An 18,637-nucleotide genomic window follows, 5' to 3' on the forward strand; every position below is an offset into this window, starting at 1 on the left:
CAGATGAAGCTATGGATCTACGGAATGTAATGACAAAGTTCCTTGCAGTTTATGAGAAGCTTGGGGGGACAACTCTGCCAGACGAGAAACCTAATTACTCGTACACCGAGATGATATTCCTTGCTGTTCTGGACGCTCCAAATTTTTGTCTTACCGCCCCTGAGATATACAAGCATATCCAGAGGAAGTTTCCGTACTTCCGAAACGACACGAAGGCTCATTGGCGTAATGCAGTCAGACACAGCCTGTCCAAGACCAAATGTTTTATGAAAATAAACGTTGGAAAGAAGACGTCGGCAACCAGTTTCCGACCCACGTTCTTGTGGAGCATTCACCCCCAGAGTCTGATTTCGTTTGTACGGGGGGACTACCGGACGCACAAAGCTGATAAATACCGGTCGGAGGACATGTTGTTGAGGGCATTCCACGAAGACAACACGGAGGCGTACTGGGAAAAAGTGGTCGAATCCTTGCAGATGAAAATACAGAACTTTCAAATCCGTTTAGGAATGGCTTCAGATCCGGTGTCTTACGCTCAACAGCAGGCGTCTGCTTCAACCGGAAGTGACATCATACCGGGCGAAGCTACGTCAGTGTCACCAGTGAATTACAGTCAAGTGTTACTTTCATCAGAGTTACTGTCTCCCATTGAACCGGAAGTGCAGCTTTGTCCGACCATGGAAGTGCTAGGCCATTATCCGCAAGTTCAGTATTGTGAATCTCCGATAGATGACAGCAGGGGAAGTTCGTTCAGCGATTTCAACATCGGTCTATCCTTTTTGTCCAACAGCGGAGACAGCGACTGCGGACGTAATGCTCAGACATTTTCATTGGTTACTGCTAAATACGCCATCTGCGACAACGTAAGCGAAGAAGCTGTGGATCCTGGCTTGTGTTACAATAACGTCCCCTCCCCTCCGTCCCACGGCTACGATTACCTGTATTATCCCACTCTGTCTGCAGCCGACTACATAAGCCGGGGTGTCGTGACCTGTGGACAAAACGACGAGTTGCCTCCCTTAGATTCCGTCACTTCCGGGTGTCATGAGTACCTCTATCCAGATGACCCATATGCAACTTGTGAGAGTTACCTTGGTTACCTGTACGATGACCGCATGACACAGTGTCATTTGACCTATTGACCGCTTAGCCTCGTATTGACGCTGAGTTGATAATGTACGATCCACATTTGGTTGATAATATCTGAATGTACATTTTTCTTCATAGTGCTCTTTCTTTTCATTATTTCTTCATGTTGTTTGACTGAATTACCTTTTCTGAATATTGTTGTATTGTCAATGATATGATTTTTTATATAAACTCATTTTATTCGAAAATTGTGTCTAGTTAGTGTTTTACTGATAACATCCCGCTCGGATATAGGGCAGGAATGGTTCCACTCTAGCCTGTTCTTGTGGGAGTTTATTTAAGAGTACAGACTGATAAGGCTCGTTGCTTGCTTGTGCCTTTAATGTCGTTGATATCTTCAATGTCCATTCTCGTCCAGGTCTCATGAGCCGCACTGATGTAGCAGGAATATTGCTGACTGTGCGTATTCGACGTTCAGTGGCACGGTCTGCCCCATTGCCTGAGCGACTCATTCGTGAGCCAGAATTCCATGACTGTGGATTCGAATCCTGGTGCGAACAAACAATTGATAGGTCGCCAGCACTATTCGTGCACTCTTGTGTACAGTTGCATCGCTTCAACATGTACCAGCACGGATCAGGTGGTCAGACTCGCTGACGTGGTTGACACATGCCATCGCATTCTGTTGATGGAGATTCATGATGTCAATCACTGGATTGTCTGGTCCAGGCTTGATTATTTACAGACCGCCGCCATATAGCTGGACTATTGCTGAGTGCGGCGTTAAACAACAAACAAAGAACTAAAACTACACATGATATATATAGTTCAAAGACAAGTCCGTTTTAGACACATTTTGCAACTCATCGCTAAATCTGAAGATATAAAATATTAATCATAAGAGTATGTCACAGACAAGGTCTTTTTACTGTTATAGAAAACAGACGGTTGAGACTAGGATGAATGGGCAAATTCGTGGACGACGTTCAGTTCACCGACAGGGAGATGGCTCGGTCGTTTAGCTTCGATGAGTGAGTGAGTATGGTATTACGCCGATTTAGCAATATCACGGCGGGGGAATCCAGAAATGGGCTTCACACATTGTATACACGTAGGGGTTCGAATCCGCGTCTTCGAGCTAACGCTTGAACCACTAGGCTACCCCACCGCCCCTTAGCTTCGATGACACAAAATCAACAGGGTCAAAATCTGAATACATAATGCCATTTAGAACGTGGTCATTTTATAACACATGTTATATTTGGGATTACACTTTCTCAGTTAAGTACAGATTTGTGGAAGTCGAGCTGGCTGAGCTGGTTAGATGGCTGATTTAGTGTGCTGGCGATTAGGTGTTTGACTCAGACTGTGGGTTCGAATCCCGAATGGGACTCAACCCAGCAAAAGTACTAGAATCTGTACCTTACTCATCCTCGATAATCTCCAGGGTATACGTTACGATCACTCTCCACTACACCCTGGATGCATCCACGGCTTGGTCCGATAATTTTATTACCTCCCTTTGCTGGCTTTTTATCCAACCAGGTGTCTACGCTGGGAAGTTGAGCGAACCAATCACAACTCAGTTTCGCTTCTTAAATTATCTAACCGCTTAAACTTGGCAACACAAGTGATGCACAGGTAAGTGAATGAGGTAGAAGGAGTTCTTTCATATATTTTTTAAAGTTTCAGATCTATCAGTTTGTCTGTATTATTTCCCCCAAAATCTGAGTGGCACTTCGATCGCTATCTTTGTTGACACTGTCAAGCTCGGATGTAACGACGGCTTCGCTGATTGGCTACAGTGAGAATGCGGAGCCAGCAAAGGGAGGTTATAAAGTTATCGGGCCAAGCCGTGGATGCATCCAGGGTATAGTGGAGAGTGATCGTAACGTATACCCTGGAGATTATTGAGGATGTACCTTACAGAGAAAGTGTAATCCCAAATGCATACCTGTCAACTCTCACGCGTGAGTCTCACGCTTTATTGACAAATGTCACGCTCTCACGCCTCCAAATAATAATTTCACGCATATCTGGTAGCCAAAAATAATTTCAAAATTAATACGCATTTTCGTTCGTTTTTGCGTAAAGTTGAACATTGAAAGAACGCCTGAATGAACGAAGTCCTAAAACGATGTTTATGCGAATGATTCGGCTTATTATTATTTATTAGCATGCATCATTTAGTGTCAAAATAATGCCACCAGAAGGCTCCAAATGCTCCTGAAAATCACTAAACTTCATTTTCGGGGGCGGGGGGCTTCGCCCCCAGAGACCCCCCACCAGGGCGTCGCCCTCGACATGACCCCGGCTGGACCCCGGCTTATTTTTTTCAGTCTCACCCAAAACCATCTTTAGGGGTTGACAGCTCTGCAAATATAACATGTGTTACAGGATCCAAATAGCCGTACGAACAACACGAAAATTTTGTTTGGTTTGTTTAACGTCTCACTTCACAATATTCCAACTTACACGGTGGTCAGTAAATAATCGAGTTCACACACTCATATTATGAGTGCAGCGTTCAACGACAAGCGAAGAGGGGACACGATGCGCAGTGTAAAGTGACCAGGTGAAATGGAAAGTCGTCTCTCCTCATGGTTTCGCTACATGGTCCCGACTGACGCTGGGCCGGTGGGGTAGGCGGGTGTTTGAAACGTTCGCACGTCACGCCGAAGACCCGGGTTCTATTCCCCATATGGGTACAATGTGTGGAACCCATTTCTGTGCCCCCACCCTTAATATTGCTGCAATATTGCTTAAATTAAAGCGGCGATGAACGATACTCATTATATCACTGACGTTATCACGCTGATATTTCCATTTGAAGGACTAGATGATGCGCTGAAATGACGTGATATGTTTTGTTTTGCGATTCCTGTTTCTAAGTTCAGTTAATAAAATAATTATACAAACAACAACAATTTAAACTGCCGTTGATGTCGTTGAGGTTAATGTTCCATCCCTTATTCCAACTCTCGACAAAAAGCTAAACAAATGTTCTCACTTGTCCTTTAATAGGAAATTTGCATATTTAGTTGTAAATGATCATCTTTATGGAGACTTTAAACGAAAGAATGTTATAAACGTAACATTTTAACTTTCATATATTGTGTGAATGGTTTTAAAGATTTGGCGTGTCTGTCGCATATATCATTGTGAGGATGTTGCCATTCAACATTTTACTGGAAATACTAAAAAGGCCACAAACAAGATTAAGTTTCAATTCATCAAGTGTATTTTCACATTGCATAGTATATACATAGCACAAGGTTTACAATATATTCATACATATTTACAAGTAGATCACCCGTTGATACAAAAGTAAAGTCTTCAAACTTTAACTTTAAATGTTGATATTTTTATAGCAGCTTACGATGTATATTAGTTAATATCACAGCTGTTGTCTTATAAATATGACGTAACAAAGAGATCTGATTACATTTTGATTTTTATTGTTATCGGTCATGGATGATCATGATGATACACAAAATAATAATAGTAAGTAGCACTTTCATGATGATTATGTACACAGCATTAATAATTTACATGTCTTAACAAACACTGGCTCACTTGGAAGCACTTCAAGAATGTACCGATGTCATATCAAACACACGTACTGATATTGTAGCTAACAATAACAGTCATCGGTTTCCTTCAGAGTAAATTCACTGACTGTAACTGGCGAGATTGTCTATAGAAGCAAGGGTTGAAACATCCAGTCCTTGCAGAAAGTCAAACTGTGCGAGATCGCACTCCGGAAGAAAGCTGTGCGCAGCCGTAGCGGAAGTGGCGGACGGGGTGCTGTATTTGCATGATGACGAAACAGGTGTACCGCTGGATACGAAACTGTGTGTTAACGCCACATAACTGTCATGTCCGAAGGATGATGCGTAACCACTGTCAGGTTCCTGTTTAACCGCACAGTTATCCTGGTTGAGGAAATCGAACGCTGAATAATCTTGGTGGTGACTTGATGCCAGATCGAACAGGGACGAGAGGGATGCGTCTGGTAGGAGCTGGACGTCGGTGAAAGTATCCCGGGGGTTGCTGTGGGGGTGGGCGTCGACATGGTGGGCGGTGTACGACATCTTGTTTGACTGGTAACGCTGGGGATTAAACGACGGGCTGAACATGTTGACGTTCTGGGGTGGTGAGTGAAACTGCCGACCGCCGATGAACGCGTGGAGGTAGCTGTTGTCCGAGCTGGAGGTGTCGGTGCTGACCCCGCTGTCACGGCACTCGGAGTTGGAGGATAGGTCGCTGTCGGAGTTGTCGCAGGGGGTGGAGTTTACCGCGTTCCAAGCACAGGACAGGATGTCTGTTGAAGACTCCCAAGACAAGCTACGGTTCGCTGTTCCGGACAGTTTGTGGAGGCAGGTGTTCGGGGTTGACTGGGCCAGGGTTGGGTTCTGATGCTGGAAGGACGGGCTGTCGTGCTCGGGGCTGGCGATGTACTGATGCCCCTGGGTCGTTGAGGGTAAAGCAGGGCTGGCTTGATAGAATGGACTGGTGCTGCTGTTGAAGCTGAGGGTAGGGCTGTCCTGACTATGGGTCGCTCGGGCTTGATGGTACTGTGGCACTGATGTTGGCATGACATGGTGAACTCCATCAATAGAGTGGGTGGATGCTGGGCTGCTTGACGACGTGGGTATGCTTACACAGGGGGGTGAGCTCTGGCGGTAGGCAGGGTGGGTCTCAGGAGAGGCTGATTGGCGTTGATCTGTGTATTGAGACTCAGTTCCGGGCAAGATGCACAACTGTACCTCGAAAATCTGGGCTTGAGTTGGGGACGCGGCAAGAGCTTCCTTGAATGTGGTCATCTTTGTCTCCAACGAAAGAGAAACACGATCCCAGAACTCACCAGCATTAATACGATAGTATCCCCACCTGAGTGTATTGGTTCCGCTTTCCTTATCGACACTGGAACGGTAGTCACCACGGGCGAAGTTGACGATGCTGCTGGGAAAGAAGGTCCACAGGAACATAGATCTGTTGTATGTGCCGGAGGAGTTGGGGCCGCGACGGACTCCGATCTTGGTGAAACATTTAGTCTTGGAGAGACTGTGACGGACAGCGTTACGCCAGTGCTCACGGGTATTTCTCCTGAAAAACTGAAACTTGGTCTGGATATACTTGTAGATTTCATTTATCGGCAGGCAGAAGTTGGGAGACCGGAGCAGAGCTAGGTACACAAGTTCGGTGTAGGAGTAGTTGGGTTTCACCAGGGGATCATCAGAACTGTCCAAACGCTCGTAAATGGCCACAAACTCGTCGATAACGCGACGTAAATCCACAGAAGTGTTGTAGTTCGGGGTAGACGATGTATTCTCCTCGAGGGGTAGCGGTGTGGATCCCTGAGGGGCACTGTGGTGGCAGTGGACTCGCTGGGACTTCGAAGGCAGGTTTTCGCTGAAGGTGGTGTCAGTGAACTTTCTCTTCATTTTGTAGTGATTTGTGTTGTCAAACTGTGACTGATATTTCTCAAATTGTAGCTGAGAAGCTTGCTGACTGTGTCGTCAGCCGGGGGGTTATATACTGACTACATTTCTAATGAGGCACTGAGAAAATCCAGGTGACACCCAACTCTCACTGCCTGTCACAACTATACCTACTCACTTGCCACTTGCTCTCCGACTAATTACATTGCCCACAATCAAAACGCCACGACCTAATTATCTAACAAGTATCTACAACGCACGAGCTTTCCTATATAAACACGGGTACTCTCATTCAAGAGGGTCGTTGTCGTGATAATGCCGTGTTTGGGTGGCCCTATTGTTTAATTGATTGCCTTGATTGAAAGGTTAATGTTGTCAATAGCCGTCAATCAATCAAAACGAAGACGATCTTAACTCGTTTTGTGCTGCCACACGTCTTATGCTGATTGAGATGTTGTTTTAATTTCTGACTAGATCAGCGACGTCGGATTTCCAAGAAAAGCATTAACACTTAACTAATATTGTTGACCATTCCGCTAATTTTCTCATGACAGTTGAGTCTCATGTTAATATTTGGTACCGTAATTATAAGGCGTTGTTGTGTGACATGTCAGGTTTGTGCAGTCATCTTTAAGAATGGATAATTTGACTTTTTGGTGAACTTAATTTCTGTCATATTTATCCAGTCACATACCCAAGTTTGTAAAGCTATCGTTTAAAATCCAATTTAAAATTAGCTTTATTCAATCTCAAAGAACGTAATGAAATCAAATTAAATCTTATAAACATTTTTTTGTGTCTACGGACAATATCAATAAGTTGGTATTATTCAATATTTGATATCTAAGACGGTGTAAAATTCAAGAAACGCGTAATTTATAGGTATATATGATATATGTGTAGATGTATAGTATATATAAATATATATATTGGTTATATATTCAATACGGAAAGAGTTCCTTCCGTTCCCCCATTTCTTTCTTCCGCAGATTAACAGAGATAATACAACGTGGTTCTACCCTATATATTGTAATTAAGTTTTTAGCTTTTAGTTATTTTGTGAGTTCTCTAGTAGTTCTGAGGTTTTGTTAATAATTCTAGTATATATTAATTTATATCATTTGGGATGTGGGAACTGGAGGAACTCTTTCCGTGAATGCAGTTGCGCGTTTACAGTGGTTCGCCATGTCCTATTGAAATGTGTTACTTGGCCATATGCAATAAGCATGCTTCATGAACCGCATGCCGCGTCACACTTTCGTCGGACTGACCACACTCCTCAGAGTGAAACCATTTCAGCAAAGTGTAGATAAGTAACAAAAGTGAAAAGTCATAATTTCCCCGAGATGACCACAGATGGTGTATCATGGTCTGCACGCAGAAAAAAGTATTCCTCGTTTTCTTGCATCTTGATGGAAGAAACTTTCTCGGGTAAATGTGAAACAAATTGTTATTGACATTTGACCCCACATGTAGCTGGATTTTCGGAAATATATATGAACGAATTATTGTATATGTATACAATTGTATCTTGATGATCGTGAATGATAGGAAACATGTTATGTTTGTATCATGGGGTCATGTACACTGTGCTGGGATATGGACAAGATGTAGATTTCAATCAAACACTGGCGATAATTGATAGATAGTTTCGGGCGGTGGGGTAGCCTACTGGTTAAAGCGTTCGCTCGGCCGAAGACCCGGGTTCGATTCACCACATGGGTACAATGTGTGAAGCCCATTTCTGGCGTCCCCCGCCGTGATATTGCTGGAATATTGCTAAAAGCGGCGTAAAACCCAACTCACTCACTGATAGATAGCTTCACAGCTGCTGTCTGTGATCTCGATGTTGAATATACTGTCTTGTACTGCGTATCCATAAAAGATAAAGGTGTTATATACATTGTATAATTGTACCCCATTGATATGTTTCCATGTGTTTGATAGCGTAAAATTGCCAACTGTCGTTGTCGTGATGAGTCTGACAGTGAAACGAGCACAAGCCTTGTTACTTCGTCATTATATCTGAACTTGGGGTGTCAGTTATTATTTTATGTAGTTGAACATCTGTCGTGCGTCCGTTGTGTAGTTGTTTCACCTTATTCTTTGTTTGTTGTTTTACGCCGCACTCAGCAATATTCCAGCTATATGTCGGCAGTCAGTAAATAATCGAGTCTGGACCAGACAATCCAGTGATCAACATCATGAGCATCGATCTACGCAATTGGGATACAATGACATGTGTCAACCAAGTCAGCAAGCCTGGCCACCTGATCCCGTTAGTCACCTCTTACGACAAGCATGGGTTGCTGAAGACCAATTCTAATACGGATCTTCACGGGTCTTAGCATATTCACTGTTTGGGTCATATATACTCAAAATCGCAGTGTACATTCTTGTGAAGAAAGACGGAATCTGATGCATTTTCTATGTGCACTTTCTATTTATAGCTTTCCAAATGAAACTGAACAATCTATTCATACCTAATTTTGTTTCTATACTGTTTTAAATTCACTTCATCATTGTAAGCAAAATAAAACGATTGAATTATATTTAAGATTCGACGAAAATTTATAAAGGTTTAGTTCAACACGTTGATATACAGGGATTTATATATTTGATATAAAACTGTGAAAGTAAATGATTGATTCACAATACCCCGTTTAACCGCACAATAGTTGTTTATATTCCCGAGTATTTATCTGACATACTGTTCGAAAGTTAAACAAACATTTTGATTAACGTATGTTGTCTTAACAGATTGTCTCAATGTTGTTGCGAGACAGGTTGTTGTTTTAGTCAACCCTGGTAAATAGACGCTAAATATATCCTCATTATATAGTTGAAGAACGGTGAAATAGATCCATGCCCACCACAGTGCTCATTTGCATGCATTCCATTCCAGTAATTAGACAGGAGATCTCCGAGGCTAAGCGTCATTTTTTGATGAATACTTTCTTGTCACACTAAACGGATAATTAATCTGAATTAAACCCTAGAGAGGACGTCTTCTCGAAACTGCCACAAGGAGACACAACGATGTTCACGGTTGTGTGAGACGGTTAATTAATCGTCTTTGAGTGGCATTTTAGAAGTTGGGAATACAATATTGAAAAGACTTTATGGATAACAACTTCTTTTATTACGTGTGTGCGACGTTTCGATAAAGATTCTTGTACCGCTGACAATGTTGAATCTGTATCGAAATTTCCATGCATGCCACTACTAAGTATCATCAGGTGCGTCGGTACAGATTCTTGTATTATTATTATAATATTCTTTATTATTATAGTAACTGGTGCATGCTCAAGGCGCTGGTATTTTCCCCTCGATCATTGGATGTCAATCTCAACGGCACATCGTATTATCAATCTCAACTCCCTGGGGAGTATACAACTCTTGCTGCCACTGGGCGCACCGAGTTATTGTGGCTTTCTCATCCTAACGAGGTACCCATTCACAGTTGGGTGGACTGGGACACATAGTCACAGTACTTTGTGCAAGTTTACTGCACGTTGCTGTACCCGCAACTAGGTGTTTGCACGTTGACAACTCTCACATAATAAAAGAAGTTGTTATCCATAAAGTTTGTTCAATATGGTTAATTAAGCATTTGGCGGTGTCAGCAATTATGTTCACAAAATATGTATTCCTGGAGTGAGTGAGCGTGACTTTACGCCGCTTTAAACAATATTCCAGCAATATCACGGCGGGAACACCAGAAATGGGCTTCACACATTGTACCCATGTGGAGAATCATACCCGGGTCTTCGACGCTTTAACCACGTGGCTACCCATCCGCCCCTGTACACAGTAACACTCCCTGCCATGGAACCAATGAAGGAGTGGGTATTATGAATTCCAACAAGGATTTTGCTTGGTTTGTTGCCTAAGCGCCGCACTCAGCAGTATTCCAGCTATATGGCGGAATATTGTAAATAACCTAGTCTGGAAAATACAATCAAGTGATCAACAGCATGAGCATCGATCTACGCAATTGGGATACGTTGACATGCCAACACGTCAGCGAGCCTGATCTCTCGATCCCATTAGTAGCCTCTTACCACATGAATGGATTGCTGAAGACCAATTCTTCACGGGTTCGTTTAATCTGAACCTTTGAGACATACATTCGTTGTGGAATGGTACAATAGAACCCGGTTTGGATCATGTAAATACTCCTGCTATGGTATATGCTAAGATCACAACCTCCCTGCTTTACCCAAACCTTGTAGCCACGAATGGCAGCGAACAGTTTTAAGATTGCTGATACGGCGTAAAACAATAACTACGCGATCCAGTTTGAAATGTGGTCAAGAAGGCTTTAGGTCGTATACATAAAATACAATTTTAACCTGGATCTTCACGGGTTCCAGCATGAGCTTGTATAGGCAAGTGAAAACAAAGAGCTAGTATAGGCAAATGAAAACAAAAACCCGAATTCGATATTCTAAAATCCGGACACATTCACAAGTGTTGAGCCATATTCACACTGACTAGGTGGAACATATTGTCGTTTATCGCTGTACTGTCAGTGCTTTCACCAATCTGTCTATCACATGAATACGAGATAGGCATCCATAACAGCCGGCTCGATTCGCAGAGTTCATTCCCGATTTTATATAATGTGTGACGATTGTCGTCCGATAAATGCACAACACACACACGCAAGCACGCACACACACACACACACACACACACACACACGCACACGCACGCACACACACGCACGCACGCACGCACACACACACACACACACACACACACACACACCAATCCTTAATTGGAAAGCTATTTTGCGAAACATAGGACAGTAGTTATTAACTTTAATCCCCTCTTCCAAACAACACAAAATGATAACTTTTAAGTGATGTCATTTTAAAGTATATTTGTCAGGTCTGTTACATGTTTGACTTCTTTGGCCCTTTCATGGACCTCAGACCCTGTTGAAAAATAGAAACAACTAATTAGTTGCAATCTCGTTTACACAAAGCAAAAATAAGTATTTTGAACAACGTATATTCGCATAGTTGTTAAGCATGTGAATGTGAGAATGGAAGCGTCTTAATCACAAAGACTATTTACTATTTTTTCTTTAACTTAGGTGTTTGATATTACACAAGCACAAGAAATGATAAGCTGCTATATCCTTACTTAAAGATTATGGGGATGGCATTCACACTCGTCTAGGTGGTGGTTGCAGTTGACGTTGCCAGTACAGTTGGAGCAGAGGTTGATGCAGAAGGAGTGACCGTTAGAGCCAGCAGAAACACAACCATTGCCGCACGGCTCAGGTGCTGCGTCTGTCAAACACATAACATTAGTTGTAAGAAACATCAATACTAGTTTCCTCTGTCATCAAGAGTGGCGGGGTCACCTTGTATACGTGAAGTCCCAGTTTAGATATCTGATGCGAATGTAGTGCACTGTTCATGTTAGGTGTCACCTGCTTGGCATGTGTTTGGAATATCACAAAAATGTAAATCACTCACGTAAGGTGATTGAGTTGAGTTTTACGCCGCTTTTAGCAATATTCCAGCAATATCACGGCGGGGGACGCCAGAAATGGACTTCACACATTGTGCCCATGTGGAAAATCGAACCCGGGCCTTCCGCGTGACAAGCGAAGGTTTAAACCAGTAGGCTACGACACCGCCTCTCCCACGTTAGGAATTTCCATGAAGAAGTATATGTCTGAAGTGTGTAACGATCACAGATACACTTATGAGTTACGACATGATATATGTATGGAATCCTGGAAGGGACCGCGTTGTCGCATTGTCGCCCTCTACAAGCAAAATGAAGCAAAATGAAGCAAAATTAACCAAAACGCGAAATGTCGCGTGTCGCGTCTTGGTTTATTTTGCCTCACTTTACTTGTTTTTTGAGAGGGCGACAATGCGACATAGCGACAATGTCCTTTCTCGGATTCCATATATATGCATAATGGTGGCTAAGCCAGTCTTGTGACAGTTATATCACGAAACTGGATTTACGCTGGCTTCACGAATTACTTGATTTATCTGAAATAATAACACTGGAGACACAATAAAACACAAATGAAGGTTCTTTACCGGTTAACATAATTAACAGCGTTGAGAAAGTGTTCGTTATCATAAACATTTGTTTTTTTCCTGTCAGACAGTTTGCTTCACTCGTGATCATGAGACCATCACGGTCTGTCCCACGCATAGCCCCAAGGAAGTCCAGCTGATAAACACGACCTAAATGTTACTATAACAGGTCAAACCTTAACTATTTCTCTGAACCATGACCACACATCCTCCCCAATGTATTGTTACTACTGAATCCTTCTCTGACCTCGCAGTTCGGGGACACCGTGACGTGTGAGCTGTTAGACAACTCAGTCGCTTCCGGAATTAGAAAAGCATTAGAAATACATACGTGAGGCAACGAGAAGTGCAGCGAACACTAGAAGGACAGCAAACTTCATTGTAGTTATTTTGTGTGTGTAAAATGTGGTGTGCGTCTTCGTCACAGCCTTATCGGGATCCCGCCGACATCTGTGTATTCTCACGAATGAATATTTGGACAATGTCGGTATTTGTCCCTACATTTTTTTCACTTTTCATTTGTTGATAATATATACATGTTGTCACTGGTGCCATGTCACAAAATACACAGCAAACAATCGAAAAAATGAAAGGCATCGCTTGTAACATTATTTCGAAGAGAAAATTTATAACATTTTTTAAAGGTAAATTACAGTATGTCAGTTTTATTGTTTTTGCTGGAGTATATATAAATGACATTGAAATGATCAGTTTTCTTGGGAATCTGAAGAGCAGATTTTACGCCCAAGTCAATCAAAATCAAGATTCATATTTTGTGCAAAATATCAGAAGACTAGGAGCTAGTGAATCACACACATCGGTGTTAGAATCAGGCACTTGAACGTAGCACAGAGCACTGAGACTTTGGCCAAGTTATCGTCAACATTGCACGACCAGATCTCATCCAAGATCAGGGAGACAAGTTTCAGCATATCACAGGGCGATGATGACAGACACGTTGTTAAAGCAACTATGATCCGGGTTCGATTCCCAACATGGTTAACATGTGTTAAGCGGATTTCATGTGTCTCCCGCTGTGATATTGCTGGAATATTGCTGAAAGCGACGTGAAACCATACTCACTCACTCACACAGCACAGTCCACAAAATCGTTATGTACGGGTTCGAAAGCGGACATTCTTAACAAGAATTACAACTACAAATTTTAATCACACCATGCCCTCCTTTGGTTAAAATAGTTAAAATGTATTAAGCCCATTTCTTGTGTCTCCCCCTGTGATATTGCTGAAAGCGGCTTAAAACCATATTCATTCACTCAGCACATTACATAAGATCGTTATGTACGAGTTCGAAACAGGTCATTCTTAACCCGATTTGTACCCAAACATATCAACCATACAATGTCCACCTTTGGTCAAACAGGTTTTTAAAAATAAAGTACAGTAAGTCAGTTTTATTGTTTTTGCTGGAGTATATATCAATGGCATTGAAATGATCAATTTTCTGGGAATCTGAAGAGCAATTTTCACGTCCAAGTCAATCAATTTGTCATGGGGTTCTCTACGACAGACGTGAAATGATGTAAAGTTCACGACTCGCTGTGTCAAGATTCATATTTCGTGCAAACTATCAGAAGATTTGAAGCTGGTAAATCACACACATCAAACCAGACTCACTCACCCAGGACATTACACAAGATCGCTATGCACGGGTTCAAAACAGGACATTCTTAACCAGACTCAAAATATCGATCATACCATGTCCTCCTTTGGCCAAACCGTACAGCATTATTTTGACAGTTCCATACAGTACGGGCATTTCTTTCATGTTTCATTGTGCAGTTAAGAAGAGACATAGCCACATAAAAATATAAAAGTCAACTGGTGTCAAACAGGTGCACGTGTTGTTCACATATGCATGAAGATACACGTTCAAACTATCTACAAGTTATTGTTTATCTATTCAGGGCACTATTCAAATGGCAAAACCAAACATTAAATACTAACTAAAAACCGATATTGTTTTTATATTTTGAACAGTAATAGGGTGCGATACGTAACCTATCAACATACCAATGTCGTCTAACGTAGTGCTATATTTTCAATAATTTCATTACATTTGAAAGTAACGGATATATTCTGTTAATAATAGTGCAACAATGGTCAAAATACATTAACTCAAGCAGCAGAATATGGAAATCAAAGAACTAAGTTATATATTGGACACGGCCATCCATGTCGCTATTACTTCCTTTTTCCTTTTGTACGATTTTCTCATTTCTTATAATTTGTGATATTAAAAAAACGTATCCAGTTACAACGTGTATCTTTGTATGAGAATAATTTGGTTCACCGTGAACAAAACATTTTGAAAACATAGAACCCTTACCCAAAGCACATTCTGACCAAGTGACCTTTGTTACATTGAACTAGTCTAAGGGATCTCGATGAGGTGCAGAATCAGTTAAATTCAATACAACACAAAATGAAAAGTGATGTTATTAAAGTTTATTTGTCAGCTATGTTACATGTTTGGCTTCTTGGCTCTTCCAAAGACTTCATACCCTGTTGAAACAAATAAACAACTCATTAGTTACCGTCTCGTTTACACAAAGCAATTACGTATTTTGAACAACTCATTTACTCAACTTGTTACGCATGTGAATGTGAGAATAGAAGCGTATAAATCACAGAGAATATTACTAAAGTATGTTTTCTTTAACTTAGGATTTTGATATTACACAAACACAAGAAATGATAATCTTACTTAAACATCATGAGGATGGCATTCACACTCGTCCAGGTGATGGTTGCAGTTGACGTTGCCGGTACAGTTGGTGCAGAGGTTGATACAGAAGGAGTGACCGTTAGAGCCGGCAGAAACACAACCATTGCCGCACGCCTCAGGTGCTGCCTCTGTCAAACACGTTAAGTTAGATGTAAGAAAAATCATCTGCCATCAAGAGTGGCGGGGTCACCTTGTATAGGCGAAGTCCCAGTTTCGATTTCCAATGCAAATATAGTGTAGAGTGAATGTTTGGTGTTACCTGCTTTCGTATGCTTGGAGTATTAATAAAAATGTATATTCACACTCACTCACGATAGGATTATATATTAAGAAGTATACATTTCGTGTTAACCAATATGTCTAATATGTGTAAATGAAAACGGTTACAGTTACAGTTACGATGCAGAATATGCATTATGGTTGCTTGACCCGTCTTGTTACAATCATATCACGACAACGAAGGTTTATGTCCATTTTGATGTTTTCCTAAACAAACTTTTATCACGTGTCTATTCACAAGCTACTGTTCATATGATTTTTCTAAAACTATAACACTCGATTCATTTAATAGCTAAAATTCAAGTTCTTTACCTCTGCATCAGAGGCAGAAATTTTAAATATTGGATATCCGTAAGAAAATGTTCATCTCGTAAATATTTGGTTTCTCCTGTTAGACAGTTTGCAAACCTTAACCCTTGATCTGATCCCAAATATCATGAGTTCCCTCTGTCAGACATATCATGCCCGGCTGCCCCACAACCTGAATGTTGCTGTAACAGATGAAACGTTGACGATTTCTCTGTGCCATGCCCACACATGTTTACTACTGAATCCCTTTCTGACTCCGCGGGTAGGGGACACCGTGACGTGTGAGCTGTTAGACAACCCAGTCACTTCCGGAATTAGAAAAGCATTAGAAATACATACGTGAGGCAACGAGAAGAGCAGCGAACACTAGAAGGACAGCAAACTTCATTGTAGTTATTTTTTGTGTGTAAAATGTTACTCTTTTGTGGTACTTATATAATGTTTAATAGTTTCAAAGAGCCTCGATATGAAACCCCAGACCAAAATTGAAGACCATGATACTCCAATCACAGACGCAAATCTACACAAGCCCATAGTACAGCTTAACTTTACTGACGTCAGTGTCTGTGGTGTGCGTCTTCGTGACAGCCTTATCGGGATCCCGCCGACATCTGTGTATTCTCACGAATGAATATCTTGACAATGTCGGTATTTGTCCCTACATTCTGTGCACTTTTCATTTGTGGATAAGACAGACGCGTTGTCACTGATGCCATGTCACAAGATACACAACGAACATACGTTAATGACAGGGATTACTTATTACTTGTAACATTATTTTGAAGAGAAAGTACCGTATATCAGTTTTCTTGTTTTTGTTGGAGTATATATCAATGGCATTGAAATGATCAGTTTTCTGAGGAATCTGAAGAGCAATTTTCACGTCCAAGTCAATCAATTTGTCATAGGATTCTTTATGACACATGTGTATAATGTAAAGTTCGCAAGTCGCTGTGTCAAGACTCATATTTCGTGCAAACTATCAGAAGATTTGAAGCTGGTAAATCACACATCAAACTAGCCTCACTCACTCAGGACATTACACAAGATCGTTATGCACGGGTTCAAAACAGGACATTCTTAACCAGACTTGTACCCCAAAATATCAACCAAACCATGTCCTCCTTTGGCCAAACCGTACAGCATTATTTTGACAGTTCCATACAGTACGGGCATTTCTTTCATCTTCCATTGTGCAGTTAAGAAGAGACATAGCCACATAAAAATATAAAAGTCAAGTGGTGTCAAACAAGTGCACGTGTTGTTCACATATGCATGAAGATACACGTTCAAACTATCTACATGTAATTGTTTATCTATTCAGGGCACTATTCAAATGGCAAAACCAAACGTTAAATACTAACTAAAACACGATATTGTTTTTATATTTTGAACAGTAATAGGGTGCGATACGTAACTAATCAACATACCAATGTCGTCTAACGTAGTGCTATATTTTCAATAATTTCATTACATTTGAAGATAAGGAATATATTCTGTTAATAATAGTGCAGCAATGGTCAAAATCCATTAACTCAAGCAGCAGAATATGGAAATCTAAGAACTAAGTTATATATTGGACACGGCCATCCATGTCGCTATTACTTCTTTTTCCTTTTGTAGATTTTATCATTTCTTTAAATTGTGATATTAAATAAAACATATCCAGTTACAACGTGTATCGTTGCGTTGGAATAGTTTGGTTCACCGTGAACAAAACATTTCGAAAACATAGAACCCCTACCCACAGCACATTCTGACAAGGTAACCTTTGTTACATATTGAACTAGTTTAAGCATAGCGGAGATACGCTCCTTTATCATTATGCGTGTGTGACCTCTCTGTCGTCCTTTTGGCTTTCATTTATTGTGAACCATTTTTCACACTGAATATATAACGTTATACATGTTAAGAAATCAAATTAGTTTAATATATTGTTATGTCGTTCAGACATCAGATAATATGTTGTTCGCTCACATTTTCCCTAAAGATGCCAAATACAAGTCATCTTTGCACAGTGCTGTTTTCAGTGTAGAACATCAAGCTGAGAAATATACAGTTTTTAACCACAACAAAATGTCCGACAATACTTAGCAGTGTCTATCTTTCAACCCTCCTAACTATTTGCACTTGAATTAACGCCGTCAAATGTAAAATTCTACATTTCTGTGTAATTGTATAGCTGCAGGTAGATCCGCAGCGCAGCGTTCACTTTACAAATCTTACGAAAATGAGCGTCAGACAAAATGCTAGGTATCCAGGAGCTTAATACAAATACAGAGACTAGCAGTTGAATAACATTTACAAATATAGTTTTAGTCATAGTAGATTTGTATTATTTAGTCAGCACAGCAGGTGAAGCCCACTTTATTCTCGGAATGTGATCTTGTCTTGTAAACAAGATATTTCAATCAAATCACATCGATTTCGATATCTACCAGTTCAGGTGTGTTTTACTGTCTAACATCAATATGTGATTCAACAGAATTCAGAATAGAGGACTCTATGTTAGTATTGATTACATCCATCAAACGGTAAACTATGGCTCAAGTTTAAAAGTTGCCTCTTCACAAGTGAATATAACAAACTAGGGCATGTCACTTAGAAGTGTAACTCTCAGATGCAAACTCCTATCATCTCTTTCGTTATAACCATGTCGTTATTAAGGATGTTATGAAACTAACATGTAAACAT

The 18,637-nt window shown here is 41.0% G+C and overlaps 1 protein-coding gene and 2 long non-coding RNA genes across 3 annotated transcripts; all 3 read right to left on the reverse strand.

The window, feature by feature from the left end:
- Positions 1-4,760: 4,760 nt before the first annotated feature.
- Positions 4,761-6,536, reverse strand: LOC124256493 (forkhead box protein F2-like). Its single transcript, XM_046690480.1, has one exon. The coding sequence runs from the start codon at positions 6,534-6,536 to the stop codon at positions 4,761-4,763; it is 1,776 nt and encodes a 591-aa protein (XP_046546436.1).
- A 4,868-nt stretch (positions 6,537-11,404) lies between these two features.
- Positions 11,405-13,075, reverse strand: LOC124256544. The gene is made up of 3 exons (XR_006892950.1): positions 12,939-13,075; positions 11,688-11,836; positions 11,405-11,476 (listed from the first exon to the last, which is right to left on the reverse strand). It is a non-coding gene; the product is annotated as an uncharacterized LOC124256544 (long non-coding RNA).
- Positions 13,076-15,060: 1,985 nt separating this feature from the next.
- Positions 15,061-16,436, reverse strand: LOC124256545. Its single transcript, XR_006892951.1, has 3 exons — positions 16,283-16,436; positions 15,335-15,483; positions 15,061-15,132 (listed from the first exon to the last, which is right to left on the reverse strand). It is a non-coding gene; the product is annotated as an uncharacterized LOC124256545 (long non-coding RNA).
- Positions 16,437-18,637: the final 2,201 nt, after the last annotated feature.

Source organism: Haliotis rubra, unplaced genomic scaffold (genome assembly GCF_003918875.1).
Source record: "Haliotis rubra isolate DU_JTF1 unplaced genomic scaffold, ASM391887v1 Scf63, whole genome shotgun sequence".
In the NCBI taxonomy this organism is placed as follows: domain Eukaryota; kingdom Metazoa; phylum Mollusca; class Gastropoda; order Lepetellida; family Haliotidae; genus Haliotis; species Haliotis rubra.

Bases quoted from the DNA above. Each gene is read 5' to 3' on its own strand.
- LOC124256493 (XM_046690480.1), bottom strand. From the start codon at position 6,536: ATGAAGAGAAAGTTCACTGACACCACCTTCAGCGAAAACCTGCCTTCG.